Source organism: Rhineura floridana, chromosome 4, assembly GCF_030035675.1.
Source record: "Rhineura floridana isolate rRhiFlo1 chromosome 4, rRhiFlo1.hap2, whole genome shotgun sequence".
Lineage (NCBI taxonomy): Eukaryota > Metazoa > Chordata > Lepidosauria > Squamata > Rhineuridae > Rhineura > Rhineura floridana.
In genome coordinates, this window is record NC_084483.1 from 110826 (window position 1) to 126418 (window position 15593).

The 15593-nt window shown below is 40.7% G+C and overlaps 1 protein-coding gene across 2 annotated transcripts in view; it reads left to right on the forward strand.

Annotated features, from left to right (window-relative positions):
• The first annotated feature begins 2337 nt into the window (after window positions 1–2337).
• PPP3R1 (protein phosphatase 3 regulatory subunit B, alpha) overlaps window positions 2338–15593 on the forward strand; it is a 68469-nt gene continuing 55213 nt past the window's right edge. The window contains exon 1 of one of the 2 annotated variants that reach the window (XM_061622221.1): window positions 2338–2783. In XM_061622221.1, the coding sequence (XP_061478205.1) occupies window positions 2781–2783 (3 nt within the window). In that variant the 5' untranslated portion in view covers window positions 2338–2780. The remainder of the gene's footprint in view (window positions 2784–15593) is intronic. The other variant, XM_061622222.1, reaches the window with a different exon arrangement.

Here is a 15593-nt window from a genome sequence, read left to right on the forward strand (position 1 = left end):
TCCACTTTTTTCAGTGGGATCTGCGTCCAAGTAAATGTGGATACAACTGCAGCCACACCTAACCCAAAAACATGGCTTTGTTATATGTGATACGAAATATAGCCTCACATCATATCCAACTATATGTTGCATTTATTTATCTCCAATCATTCCAATTTACTTAGCAATTAAAGAGGAACTGCTATTGTGAATGTCCATAGAAATTAAAAGTACTCCTCAGTAGTTGTCACCCACAGTGCTAGAAATGTTTCATTAGTTCAAGCCTACTGATAAGGCAATATCTATGACACGCCAATCCAATGGCTCTCAATAGGTGGCACAGGGTGTCAGTGAAAACAATCATATTTCATGGATACCAATGCACTTGGTGAAAAAGTGACCAAAAATCTTGGGAAGGTTAATATTCTGTGATGCAAACAGAATCTCATTTCCTACCCAACATCTCCCCTCACTTGACATTTCATTACTGTTCCATTGTCAAGTGAATGGTACTGCTTCTGAAACAGTGGCAACAGTACACCTAAGAGCCCTGTTGAATCAGACCAAAGCATCCTGCTCTCACAGTGGCCAACCAAGTGCTTATGGGAAGCCCACAAGCAGGATCTGAAAGCAACAGTATTCTCCCAACTTGTATTCACCAGCAGCTGGTATTGAGGCAATATGCCTCTGCCAACTGAGGTGGTACACAGCCATTATTCCTAGTAGCCATTAACCGCCTTATCTCCTGTAAATTTGTGTAATCCTCTTTTAAACTCATTGAAGTTGGTGGACATCACTACATCTTATAATAGCGAATTCCATATATGTTGTGTGGAGAACTTTTGCTCTGAATTTCCTAACAGTCGGCTTCATTGGGTGACCCCAGGTCTAGTGTTTTGAGAGAGGAACAACCATGATAGTTTACTGGAAAAGCAGTCCTGGTACTTGAAATATGTACCACACAGCAGCTCAAGTCAAGGTTTGTCTGTTGTAGTAAAATGTCAAAATTTTCTTTGCTGTGTCAGCTTGAAGACTAGCTGGTTTATAAAATAATTCATTAAGTCGCAACATATAGCATGAACATCAGAAACGCTTCATAACCAGAAGAAAAGATGAGCAATGGAATAAGTTGTTTTTATTATCATTAGGAATTATCTGTCAAGTAAGGTTTCAGCCCAGTGCCATGATTCTGTGTAATGCAATACTTGGACACTCCTTACTATGAATGATAACACAAAATGAAATATATCTGATAGAAAGCATCAGCCAAAAATAGTAGACAGCTGACCGCTCAGCAGAGCCCATGAAGTGAGTCCAGCTTCCCAACTCTGCTGTACTCAAGTGGGGTGGCTGTTGGTAGAGGACAGTTGATAGGAAAGAGCCAAAGGAAGCTGGTCTTACTGAGCAGTTGGTGACAGATGGGCTTTGTACTACCATCATAAAGAAAATCTACCAACATAAAGTTATCAGACATTTTGTGTGTGGGGGGGGTAGTAACTATGCTCATCTGTGGTCTTAACAGCATCTTGAGTACAGCAACAATAAAAAGATACTCCAAACTGTACAGCAGAAAAGAGAGAACTGACACAGAAATTCAACAGATGAATCTTTTACTATCATTTTCCTCCATAACTGGCAAAGCTGTACTAATAAACCTTTCCAAGGTAAGATCAGAAACATGATCGCATTCGTACTGATTGTAAATAAAAGAAACCTCACCCTCATATTCTAGTCTCATATAATAGCATTCCAATGTAACTACCACACTTCATGAGCAGTCACCAAGTATTAATAATCTTAATATTGTGTTTTTACAGCCATGGTAGCTTACAGGCTCTATGCCTGGTTTAGTATGTTGTTCTGAGAAACATCCCTATTCTCCACGGGTATTTAATTACACATTAAAGTACCAGAAATGTGTTTACACCTGCACCTATACTCTAGGGGCAAGTCGTTTGCCCCAGGAGTGGTTTAAGGCAATTTAGGAGAAATACTACCTTTTCAAAACTGCTGTAGTTAAAACAATGGCTATCTACTGTTAACGTGATTTGAATGCTGTGGTTTCTTAAAACGAGCACCTATGGCCTTGTCGTGTGTCTGTCTTCATGTTTTTAAAACCACTATGTAAGGATTTGCTTCACGTGAAACAAAGAAAAGCTGAGCCTTTAAATAAACTGAGTGCAGGTAGAGTTTTCCTTCCTTCATCCTATACCGCAGTCAACCGCAGCCATCCTTCCGAAATTCGCGAGCGGCAAGCGCAGCCTCCTCCATTTTATAAATGCTCTTATCCCTCCGCTGCCGTCGTCTCTTTTCTCTCTATCCTCCCGGCCCCGCCGACGTCACACGCACGGTCCCTTTTTCGCTCCCTCGGCGTATGCAAATACGGCCCCTGGTTGGAGCGAGCGGTGAAGGAGGTGTTGCCCGGATGTTGGAAGTACCTCCTCTCTGCCGCCGATCGTTCGTTCGTGCTTCTCCCCCCCCTCCTCCTCCTCCTCCTCCTCCTGCCCCCTCCTCTTTCGCGAGGCTGCGGGTCAGCGCGAGCCACTGCAGTGGAACCGTCGGCAACCGTCGCGAGCTGTTCCGAGCCCCGCAGTAAATAACAGCCGAGCGTGGCTGCGCCGAGACAGCGCTTCGAAGGACCAAGCAAGCAAGGAGGGAAGCGGACGAGCAGCGGGGAGGCGCGCGCGCTGCGGAGGCGGCGGCGGCGGGAGGAGGAGGAGGAGAAGAAGAAGAAGAAGAAGAACGGGAGGCGGAGGCGGTGGATCCAGCTGCGGGCAGGCACTCGACACCCACCCGCCACCATGGTGAGGAACTGCTGTCCCCCCTGCCTTATCACCTGCAGGCCCCGACGGACCGCTTTAGACCCATTTTAGTGACAGCGGAAGGGTGCGAAGACGAGCTCTTTCTCTTCTCCCGCCCCGAGAGGAAGGAAATTAAGGTCCTTTTTGTTGGCTTTTAAAACGCCTGCAGAAATTGCAGGCGTAATTCTTGCCTGCCAGCCAGCCAGCCAGCCAGCCAGGCCTTCATAGAGCGCGGAGACTCTCCGCATAAGGCTCCCCCCTCCCAGCAGCCCCTTTCCCCACAGGCTTAGTGACGTCCTTTTCACAGGGGCTCGAGCGCTCCCCCCCCCCCGGTAATAGGACCGCGTGTATTTTCTCTAGCAGTGGCTTCCCAGCTTTTCCGGTGGTTGCCTTAACCCCGCGGTGACCTCTTCCCTGCAGTGCCCCACCCCTGGCAATGAATCGTCGTCTCAGTATTCCCTTTCCACGCCTTAGTTTGCTTCCTCCCCCACCTACATTCTTGAAAGTACCCCTCTTTCTATTCTGAACTCCTCCTCATCTCCATATGAAGAAAAATCCTGCAAATTCTCTTCCTCCCACGCAGCTGCACTTGCGTATTCACAATGCTTCCTACAGCACCCCCTGCAACCTTTTCTACCTTGTATAGTTCCCTGTCTCCTACTATGAGCTCTTTCTTCCCCCTCTCTCTTTCAACCTCCCCTCAGTTATTCTCACACAGAGATATACAATCTGGTATGTCGCATAACAAGATCACATCTCTGTGCCAACTAATCTGGAATAACTGCCACGCTTATGTGTGCCTGATGAAAACAGATGACATAACACTGCATTTTACCCATAAACATGCTTTGAAGCAGCTGGAAAAATTTGCTTTGTGTGTGTGTGCACATATGTCTTTTTAATCACTTTTCTTTTTTCACTTTTCTTTTTAATGACTTTTTAATCACTTGTCTTTTTAATGAGTGGTCCTAAAGAGGGTAGTTAACGGGTAATGAATTTCAGAGGGGTAGTCATATTAGTCTATTGCAATAAAAGTGAGCCTTGCAGCATCTTTAAACATTTATTATGGCATAAGCTTTCATGGACTAGAGTCCGGTTCATCAGATGGTTATTATGACTTTAGTCCTGTGAACATTTAGCTGGAGATAAGTCCCACTGAACACAGTGAGGCTTACTTCCTAATAATCATGCATCATAAGACTGCTCTGTAAATTTGTATTGTAATCTTAACTATGCATGTATAAAGCCTGATACTAAGCATGTTTACATGAAGTAAGTATCATTGTGTTTGATGGAACTTAAACCCAGATAAATATGTCTAGGATCTTGCATAGGATCCTGCCTTTCTCAGTAACTATCTTAACTATTTTACCCTGTAGGACTCAAGACTTCACAATATCCCTATAGCCATCAGTTTTCATTCCATTAGTCTGCCTATACTTACCCAAAGTGAAAACTGGAAGGCCATTCTAATTTCATCTAAAACCTTAGATCCTCTCCAGAAAAACTACTCAGCTGTCCTATTCAGTTCTCTTTTCAACATAACTTGGACAGTAATATTGTATTACTTTTCTTACCTTGTTTAAGCTACTCCTTCCCTTCAATAACCTAATGAGAATTGCCCTACACCAACACAAAACTTCCCTGCTCACTGACCTTTCTTTAATAGTCTCTAAACTATACAAAGAAACCTTCCCTTTCCTCTTTACTAATCTTGTGGTAGATGCTAATTATCAGCCATGGTCTCACCTTTAAATACATTATCCATCCTTTCCCAAAGGAATGTGTAGTCTACTTCTTTCCCCTCCCACTCCTTCACACTTGCTCTTTCCAAAAGCAGTCTCTTAAGTGAGATATACATTTGTTCATTGGTCTTATGCATCACCCTCCTCTGTACATAAAGGCAACATATGCTTGTTTGTAGTGTGCTGGTTTTGCAGGCTTGCAAGGTTCTGGTTTTTTTCCTGTGGTGCAGCAGCGCTTGATCTTCATATTTGAACTGAAATGCTTCAGTGCACAGAGACATTTGCATGAGACATGCCTAATGTTGTGTGTTTTAAATTAAGTAGCAGTAAACTCCAAATACAGGTTTTGGGAAATCCACGATTGATCATATTTCAGGGGATAACAAAGATGAAGTAGAAAGGAGCTGCCTACCTAAAAATCATGGCGATTAAAATTTGCTGTTTACTGCTATAACATTAATCCAATAATACTACTGTAGTATTTTATGTCAACGCTAGGGGTGTCTCCTGATTGCTGCTAGTGCCAAAAATCAACGCCCTTTTCTACAAACATTTGTTAACTTGCAATTATCTATTGCCTTTTCTTTTGTAACAGAACACGAGTTTCGGGAGACGGAGGGGAAAGGAAGTAGAAAAGGTGTATACGATAGGTTTTCTTGTCCTGGCCCCGTTTAAAGTCTTCCTCATTTGTATCTCATGTGTACTATATCTTTGAGGCTGAAATGGTAATATAATGCATATTAAAAATGTGTGTCACAGAAACTGGCTGTTTTAAGGCTAACTTTTGAAAAGTGATTTTAAATACAAAACATTATTTGAGCATAATTGAAAATAATTGTAAGCAACACTAACAAAGTACAGCAGTATGCACTGTTTTATTATTTAAAACAAAACTAAGGCTTCAATCCTGATTATGCATGCTTGAAAGTGATTGCAATCAGAGATTCCAACTAAGTGGTACTCATAGTAGACTCACTGAAATCAAGTTACTTCAGTAGGTCTACTCTGTGATTTCAGTGGGTCTGTTCTGAGTATGACTAACTCTGGATATCTGAATTAAATGTACTCAGATTTATTTATAAGTAAACCTGGTTAGGATAGGTTGCCTTTTAAAACCAAGCCTTGAAGTGAGCCTGCAGTGTAAGAATAGCATTTCATGTTCAAGTAAACTTAACAGTAGTTTACAATTATTTTAATAGTATTTTGGTTTGTAAAGTTCGCTTTTGTAAAATCTTTATTATCTCTTTGTTATAAGATTCTGACATACTAATGAAAACAACTATTCTGTTTTAGCTGTATTTCATTGATTTTGATTTTAATTCAATTGGTGATAAATCTGCGTAAGTGTTGAATCAATGAAGCCTTTAGTTTCCATGGGGTCCACCAGAATAATTCCACTTCTAAATCCTGATAGTTGCCTATCTATTCGATTCTTCAGACATGTAGGCCTTAATCCAGGGGTTAACCATGTCCAGGGGTTGTTCATGACTTTTCTATTGAAACAGCAGACCTTTTTGCCCATTCGCAAACTTCTTTCAGTTTATGAAATAAATTCAGTTTCTGAATTTCTTTAATAAATACTAACCACCCTTGGTGATGCAGAGTTGGCATTGTGGTTCCTTTGATTGTCAGAACTATTGCTATTATTCATGAGTGAATGGAGGCCTGGGAAAAAGGGATTCCATGGTATCATTGGACAAGTGCTGCACTAATACAAAAAGTATATTTTTGTAGGCTTGTTTTGTACACTTGCTAATTTTGGGCCTCTAGGCCTCATTTAGGGCCTTTCTAGCAAACAATTTTTATTTGTGTGGAGAAAACATGTGCATTTATTATGTAATCTCCTCTCAAAAGTTGTTTCTGTTGCTAGGATACATATGTTCCCATCATTCAAGCTGCAATATTTTTTTATGTGGCCAAACTTTCTTCTTTTACTGCATAACAGTCGTGGCTATTGCCTTGTGGGGCTGGAGTATTGTCTTCTGGATCTTTGTTGTGATGTTACTAGAAATGAGGGACAAAATCTTCCCTTATGCCAGTGATAGGTAGTTTGTTTGTTTTTTAGGGGAAAGCTGTTATCTGAATTAAGTTAGTTTTGAATGATTAGTGTAGAAAGATTTGACAGCTGTGTGTATGCATTGAAATCCATACTAGTTTATGGATTAGCTTTCATTTATACATTATTGTCTAAGAAAAGTTTGCATTTAGATATTAAGGTTCTTGTGATAATTTTCAAGGCCCTTCACTTTCGGTCCAGGATATTTTAAGTATTGCCTCATCCCTTATATCTTGACCTGATCATTGAGATCTTTGGGAAATCCCTGATGGTCCCCCATGGTTCAGATGCATGGCTTGTGACTGTGCATTCAGTGTTGTGTGCCCAAGCCTGTCGAACTGCCTCCCAATTTAAATTAGACAGGCATTCTCCTTGCTGAACTTCAGGCACATGACAAAGACTTTTATTTCAGTAGGCCTTTTAAGGTAGTGTTTGAGTTTATGATAATTGTTTTATTATTTTCTGTATGGTTTATTTTTATAAACCTGTTGGAAATACTAATGATTAAGCTGTATATAAATGTCTTAAATAAGGTTCATTTATGTTTAGTCAAGGTATGTCCCTTGTCTTTAATTCTGATATATTTGGCTATGGGTAAACTGTATGCAAAATCTAATTCCCTCTAATAGTGAATTTGGGCAACTGAGTGCCTATTAGTTTAGAAATGAAATGGGGCCACCTAAAATGAGAGTTGTTGTTGTTGTTATAATTAATTAATTAATTAAATTTATATCCCACCCTTCCTCCCAACAGAAGCCCAGGGCATCAGGAATGGTACATATTGAGGGAACACTCTAGGTACATCAAAGCTTACAAGTTTGTACATTAAGGGAAAAAACATTTTCAAAAAGACTAAAAATCAGTCTGACAAGCACCTGCGTGATCCAAGTCTGTCAACTGAATCTTTTGCTGAGAGCAGTTGAAACACGGAACTTTTAAGATATTTGGGGGGGGGGCACAAAGGAAAATAGAGGGCAGGAAGGGAGAAAGGAAGGTGATCTGCTCAAGTACCTGACAGCTTATAGTGAGTATACTGGAAAGGTAGGGGGACACAGATAATGTGCTCTGAGGTTAACTCCCCCCCACCCAACACACACTATACAAGGATGTTTCAGGAGGAAGGAAAAGATACTGCAAGGAGGAGATTGCAAACTACTATAATTTAGATTAACCACAGTTTAGCATTGCAACCTAACCTTAAACTGTAGTTAATTTTACCTACATTTAATCAAAACTAGCCACCTTCGTAAATTTTAGTTTGATGTTGGCTTGCTTTCCCTAACCATAGTCAAGCCTTAACTGCAGTTTGTCTGTCTTCGAACATCACAACAAGTTGTGGTTATTTAAAAAAATGGAAGCAAACACTTCTGAGCTGGTTGTGGCACTGGAGGAGAAAGGACGTGGTGTGGGAGCCTAAGGCTCATTGCAGCTTGTCCTCATTTACTCTGGAATACCAAACTAGTCCATGTGTGGAAAGAAGTATAAAATATTTGTAAAGTAATGCCTTGCACAAAGAATTTACAGGCCTCTGCAGTGTGTCACTTTCATCTTGTTTGGTTTTTCCAAATGTTGTTGCTTCATATTTTCTTTAATGGGTAAAAAAGCCGTATATTTCATAGCAGTGCCTGACTCATCACTTCGAATTTCAGTTGATCTTGTTAAAACCTCAAAGATGCATATGTTTTAGGATGTGAGGGAAGTAGGATGGATGCTTATAAGTTGAATAAAAAATATTCCTAAAATAAAATTTTGAGAGAATAGAGATTTTCAGTATTTTAATATTGTCTTTGGTGCAATAATGAAATTGGAGTATTTATCGGTTAAAAAATTTCTAGACTACTTTTCATCATATTGATACCGGCAAGGCCGGCCCCCTTGCCAGTGAATGCGCAGGGTTGAGGGTTATTGCCTTCTCTTTCCCTCCATATCTACATAGAGTCCTTGTATGTCGAATGTTAGTTCACCTAAGCTATCAGGTTATCAATAGCAGTCATCCGATGCAGGCGGAAAATAGAGGAGATACCACGCAAGAATTCTTGAGTCTTGGGAGGTACCAGACATTTTCTTTGGGAGTCAGACTTCAGATAGCAGAACAGTCTTTATAATATATGCTTTTTACTCATATTTTGCATGCTACAACTAATAAAATGCATTCTAGGTGGCCTTAGCCATCATTGCAGAAACAGAAAAACAGGAATACATATCAGCATGAAAGTAGGTGCTGGGTATCCATTTAACATCAAAGTATAAGACTTTGAAGGCTCATCTTATTTAAAATAAGTTACAATAGATGAAGGACTGAGTTAAACTCTTAAATCATATTACAGAGCCAAAGTTATAAATGGAAATGGACTGCCTTCAAGTTGATCTTGACTTATGGCGACCCTATGAATAGGGATTTCATGGTAAGCCGTATTCAGAAGGGGTTTACCATTGCCTCCCTCTGAGGCTAGTCCTCCCAAGCTGGCTAGGGCCTGCTCAGCTTGCCCCAGCTGCACAAGCCAGCCCCTTCCTTGTCCTCAACTGCCAGCTGGGGGGCAACTGACCTCTTTGGGACTATGCAGCCTGCTCACAGCTGAGCCACTCACTGTGGGGGTGATCTTTAGCTGGCCCTTTACACCCAGGAGACACGAGCGGGCAGGGCCGCTCCAGGCATGCCGGAGCGTTTGGGCACCAGCCTGCCCTGGGCCCCTTCGCTCCTGATCCGTGGCAGGAGCGCAGATCGCAGGACAGGAGCTTCTGAGTCGCCCGCTATCCCCCCGCTTCACCTATCTTTCTCTGCTGTTTTTTGCGGCTGCGTGCAGTGCGCGCACAGAGTTGCCATCAATCAAGATGGTGGCTGAGGTTTTCGTAAAGGGCTGAAGCCTCTGCCGCCATCTTGGTTGATGGAACGCGCGTGCATTGCTGCCATCAACCAAGATGGCGGCAGAGGCTTCAGCCCCTTACAGAAACCTCGGCTGCCATCTTGATTGATAGCAACCCTGTAAGCACTGCAAAAAACAGCAGAGAGAAGGGTAGGTGAAGTGGGGGGATGGTGGGCGGCTCAGAAGCTCCTCCTGCTGTGGATCGTGGGAGCGGAGGGCCCCCTCAGGGGCCTCTGTAGCTCCAGGGGCCCTCAGGCCAGTGCCCCACCTGGCCGCCCTTTAGAACCGGCCCTGCGACTCTGGACTCCCAGCCAGGCTGTCCTCCCCACTGTGCTATACCATGGAAATACATGTCATGATACATTACCCATCAGATGTCATGGATGGAATAGGTGGATGGTTCTGCTTTCTTCGCCACCCACTCCAAAAGAGCTAAGGGGTCATTAGTGCTATAAAACCTGGGCTTTTATATACTTGCTTATCTGAGGGAAGTCATATTCCTAGTGCTTTACCAATTGCTGCCTTTTCCTTGCCATCTCTTCATGTCTTCTGCTAGAGACGGCAAGTATGACCAGTATCATCAACTAGTTGGCTTAACATTACCACATAAGGAACTTCCTCTTAAACAGCAGGAGCGTTGGCTGACTGCCTAGACATCTTATCTTAAACTTTATGTCAACATTCTCATGCAAAACACTACTTTGTTCAGAAGGGAGGGCAAAGCCCATTTTCAAAAGAGAGCATGTTTCCTCTATGCCACTTATGTAGTATTAAGCTATATTTTATTATTTATTTATTTATTTATAGAATTTATTAGTCGCCCATCTGGCTGGCTGTCCAGCCACTCTGGGCGACATACAAGATAGGCATACAATACCTAGACATTAAAAATCTAAAAACAATGACTTCCGGGAAGGGTGACTTAGCCTGTGCCTGCTTTTGAGACGGGCTCCTGCCTCAAAAGAAGCTTATTCAGATATATCAGTCAGTTTTTTCTTTTTTTTTTGACTGATTAAACTTCTCCCGGGTAGGGAGAAACGAAGAGATTAACCTCAAAGCCTATTTTTGTTGGGACGACCAGATCTCATTAATTTATGGGACGAGGTCCAGCCGACGAAGGTGGGACGGATTTTCAACAGCAAGCTCTATCTGTTAAAGCGAACGTTCATCTTATCTTCTAAGAGAGAACGCACTAACAGGCAAGCACCCTTCTTTCTATATTTTTCTTTTACTTGACTTAAATTGTTGCTGTTTAAAAGAGATTTGCCAGATTGATCAGTTTTTGACATCTCACTGGGGAGCCATAACTTCTCTCTGCTACGCACTAATTAATAGCTTATCTCTGTTTTTGTTGCAAAAAGCTGTCCTGGATTTGCATTCTAAAGATATACACAGAAGAGGGATTTCTATTCCAGATTTTTATTTTGAAAAATATTATACTGTTTTGAGACTACTCTCTTTTTGGTCTATTTTATTTTGACGAATCTGTTTCTTGACGATTGCCATTAATTGTTTCGATCCTGGGAACTGCATTTTGTTTACTTAACTATTGGAGAGATAAGGCAGGCTGCTCTGTTTATACTGTGATGTCACCAAGTTTGGAGTATTAACCCAATTGTTGCTGAAATAAGAAGTGGTTTTCCTATATTTTTCTTTTAAAATGGCAATTAAGAAAGTGGCTGAAAATCTGGAAATAACTATGTTTCAGAAAATAATGGATGAGATTGAGATAACGAAAATTGAATTGAGTAAAATGAAGCAGGAGATTAAAGATATAAGGGTCCCTGTGAGAGAGGTGACCCTGGAAGGGGTCCCTGTGAGAGAGGAGACCCCGGAGATTGGAACAGGGGTCCCTGTGAGAGAGGAGACCCTGGAGACTGGAATAGGGGTCCCTGTGAGAGAGGAGATCCCGGAGATTGGAACCAATGTGGAACAGGAACAAGATTTGGAGTCTATGGACTTTAGAAATAAAATCTATTGTTTGGAACTCAATGTTATCTCTGAAGAAATTAATGAAGATTCTAGAGATAAAGTTATCAATGGCATGGATAATCTTCTGGACTGGAATGATGTGATGGAGCCCAATATAGAGAAAATCTATGGAATTAACTGCAGCCATGTGACAATGGAAAAACTTTTAAGAGATGACCCAGTGTATTTTGAAAAAAAGAACAGAGATATGATTTTACAGCAGTATTTCAGCAACCTATTCAGAATGGATGGCAAGAAAATATTTGGGATAGAGGTAATTCCCATCAGACTCTTACTATATGACTATGGCTTTGACAGCAAGATTATTATGGAATACTGATAATGGAAGATTGGATATTGAAATTACTGGACTTAACAAGACTACTGAAGATGGAAGATGGAAAATGGAACTAATAGAGATAATAGAACAATGGCTACTGAAATTATTGAACCTAACAGATTCTGATGTGATGGATTAATTGAAATGTTTATTTTGACTATGGTTATGACAATAAGATTATCATAATTAGTAATGAGATGGATTAATCGATATGCTTATCTGGAAAAAAAAATTGATAGATATATTTCTTAAAGAATTGAAACCTCTCTTTGACTTTTTGTGGAAAGAATAAAGTAATGTTTATGAGATTTGATGATTAAGTAAGATAACTACTGGAGGAAAGTGATTTTATAATATGACTTAAGAGACAGGATTGTTATATATTATAGACTTATAACTGATTTGATCTTTGACAAATGGGAAGTCAATATTTTACTCTTTATTTTTTATTTTTGTTTTTTTTTCTTTCTTTCTTTTTTTCTTTTTGTTTAACTATTTTTGATTTTGTTTTTTGTCTTTGAATGTTTTATGATTTTGTCTTGTATGTTTTATGAAAATCTGAATAAAAATTATTGGAAAAAAAAAAAAATCTAAAAACAATGAGGATAAAATCTAGCCCACCCCAAAAGCCTGCCTGAAGAGCCAGGTCTTCAAGGTCCGGCAGAAACTCAGTATAGAGGGGGCATGACGGAGATCATTTGGGAGGGAGTTCCACAGGGTGGGGGCCACAATTGAAAAAGCCCTCATTGTTTTTAGATTTTTAATGTCTAATGTATTTGTATGTCTATTTTGTACGTTGCCCAGAGTGGCTGGATAACCAGCCAGATGGGCGACTAATAAAATCAATCAATCAATTAAGCTATAAGTTAAACCATTATAAGCAAATATAAGCAAATGCAAACAATTTCAGCACACTTTATGCATATTTCAAGCCAATATCTGGGCTGGCCCATACGGTCGTCTCAGGGCAGGTTGCAGTCGATCACAACACATAAAACAATGCAAGGAAGTTTTTGGGCTGTGGGCGGTACATAAATCGAATTAAATAAATAAATAAATAAATAGTACCTCACTTAAAATACAGTATACAGGTCCCTTCTTCTGACAACATTCTGAAATATACATTACTACTATTCCTCCTGATGAAAGAGAAACTTCTGTATCTGATAAAGACATCCATTTGGTTTTTATGCCTGCCTGATCTCAGTGGGGAGACCATTACACACCTAGTGTGCTGCTGCCAAGAAGACCCTATTCTGAGCTCTGACCAACCAGATTTTAGCTGGTGATGGTACAGCCAGCAGGGCCTCCCCAGAAGTCTAAGCAGGTAACTTCTAAACCAGGAGTGGTTAACACCCTAACTGGGAGCTCAGTCAAAAGCCCCAAACAATTTTTTTTGCACTAAGCCCATTTTGGCAATGGCAAAAACAATAATAAAAAATAGACCTAACCCAACTTAGCTTCCTGATGGGGAAGCAAATTACCCCTTTGCTAGTTATCACCAGATTGATTATTTGTGTTGGAAGAGAACAATAACCCCACTCTTCAAATGCACAGATTAACTGTATATGTGCGCAAGAGTGTGGGGTGGACGCACCTACTTTGGCTGCCAACCATTGATGGCATGTGATATCTGGAAGGTTGATCAAGGATTGGATACGATGTTTGGCCCAAAAAAGGCTAGCCACCCCATTCTAAATCATTTTAAAAGTCCCAAGTGGCAGTTTAAACCAGAATTTGCATAGACTTCAGTTCTTCTGATTAAATCTCCATATTTGTCTCATACTTTTCTTGTGTTGTGACTTGAATGCTGTAAACTAAAGGCGGTCTGACCTCTGTTTTTTCCGTATGTTTTATTAAATCCTAGTACAGTAATACCTCAGTTAAAGAATCCTCCAGGAAGAAGCTCCTTTTTAAAAGGTGAAACTGAGTAGCTTTGCTTTGCTATGGAAAAACTTTCAAGCTTATGCCTTTGCTTTAAGGTGAAACTGACTAGCTTGGGGCTTTTGCTTTGATATCAAAAAAAGGATAATCCTGTGCCTTTGCTTTGCTAGGGTGAAATTGAGAAGCCTGTGTGTTTGCTTTGCATTGAAGATACCTTTTGTTTTCACCCAGGACTGGGGAGGGAAGGTTCCGATAAGATTTAGAGGAGGAGAAGGAAGGAAGGAAGGTGGAAGGAGGGGGAGTGTGTAGGTACCAGATAGGCACCCTTTAAAGCCCCTGTTGAAGCTGCCCCTACCAGCTATGAGCAGGTGTAGGAACCTATCCCTATTCTTTCTATGTTATTCCTACCTCTGGTGCCAAAGTTTCTATTAAAGAAATAATGTCCAGGAACGCATCTACTTTGTTAACTGAGGTATTACTGTATCTCAAGCGTAGTTCATCTGGCTTTTAGCATGGCTAGCTACATAATTTATTTCTGATTGTGTAAAAAGGTTGATGATGCAGTAAAAGAGAATAAATTGTTCATTTAAATGACTTTTGATATTTAAAAAGTTCATTATCATAGTGAATAAGTGTCACCTTGCTTATGAACTTTTCCTGTACCTCAGCTGAAGTTGCTGGAATCACTGAGTTTACAAAGAAATGGCAGAAATATAAGGATTTTTTAAAAACCAAATTGTATTTTCTCCCACAGTTAACTGAAGGGAGAAAGCATAAGTAAAACTCTGGCATGGTTTTTTTTAAAGGATATGTTTTCTTCTTTCCTTGTGATGCTTTCTTCAGGTGAGTGCCCCCAGAAGCAGAATAGGCGTTTGATGCCTTGGATGTCCTGTATACCTTTTGCAGAAAGATTGTTTCTGTGAAAGCATACTGTGTATGAAATAATTACTCTTCGGGGAGTAAGAATGCTGCAGTTAAACCTTTGTTTTAAAACACAGTAAAAGTTCAATTTGAAATATTTCAGTCTGTCAGAGAACACCTCACTTTATATTGTTTCCACACCAACTCTGGTAGATTAATTTGTGTAACATTGCAGGTGGAAGCAGGGCCTTTACATAAGTTGCTCCAAGGCTATGTTAGGACACATGGAGGCACAGAATTCTCCTTAATGGTTTATGGGAGGTGATGCAAGGCACATCCCTTCCATTTGACTTCCGTTTTGCAGGATAGGCTGTTGGTTCTTTTAACAAAATACTGTCTATTCTGTGTGTTTTAATAGTTATTGTAACTGTTTTGGTATGGAAAGCTGTCTCAGAAGTCTTTAAAGTTAATAAATTGAAAATCATTGTAAATAGTCCAAGTTCATTAAACAGTCACTATTTTTTTGGAAAAAAGATTGTACTAGTTACTGTTCATTAATTGGAGTGTGTCTTGGAAGATGTTAAGGGTAGTTAGCAGGCATGAATTCTCAGTCTGTATAGGGTTTGGTCTTTACATGAAAGCAGTGCTGATGTGAGAGTATTTGTTTAAAACACAGTTATCTCTTGGAGTGAATTCTTGAGAGAGGCTTAGCATGCTTTACCACTTTCCTATACTCCCTTGGCCAGAATTCTCCCCTGAACATTGTACTGTGAACATACATTTCTACACTATATATATTTGCACTAAATGTCATCAGAGTGTAGCTTGTGTGAAGAGAGGTGGTGGATGGGCAGCCTACGTGAGCTGTGGAGGGATAGCCAGTACAGGCAGTGACAGCTCTCCAGCTCCAGAATCCAGGTCCCGAGGCTGGCCGGAACTGCTACTGGCTGTCTTTTTCCTCCCTGGCCAGCATGGAGATCTGCAGCTACCGATTGGGATGAAAAGTTGGCTTGGGTGGGAAGAGGAGCAGCAGTGGGGAGGAAGAAGGTTACTAAAAGTGGCTGGCCTGGGGATCTGCTGCTGCCGCCAGTT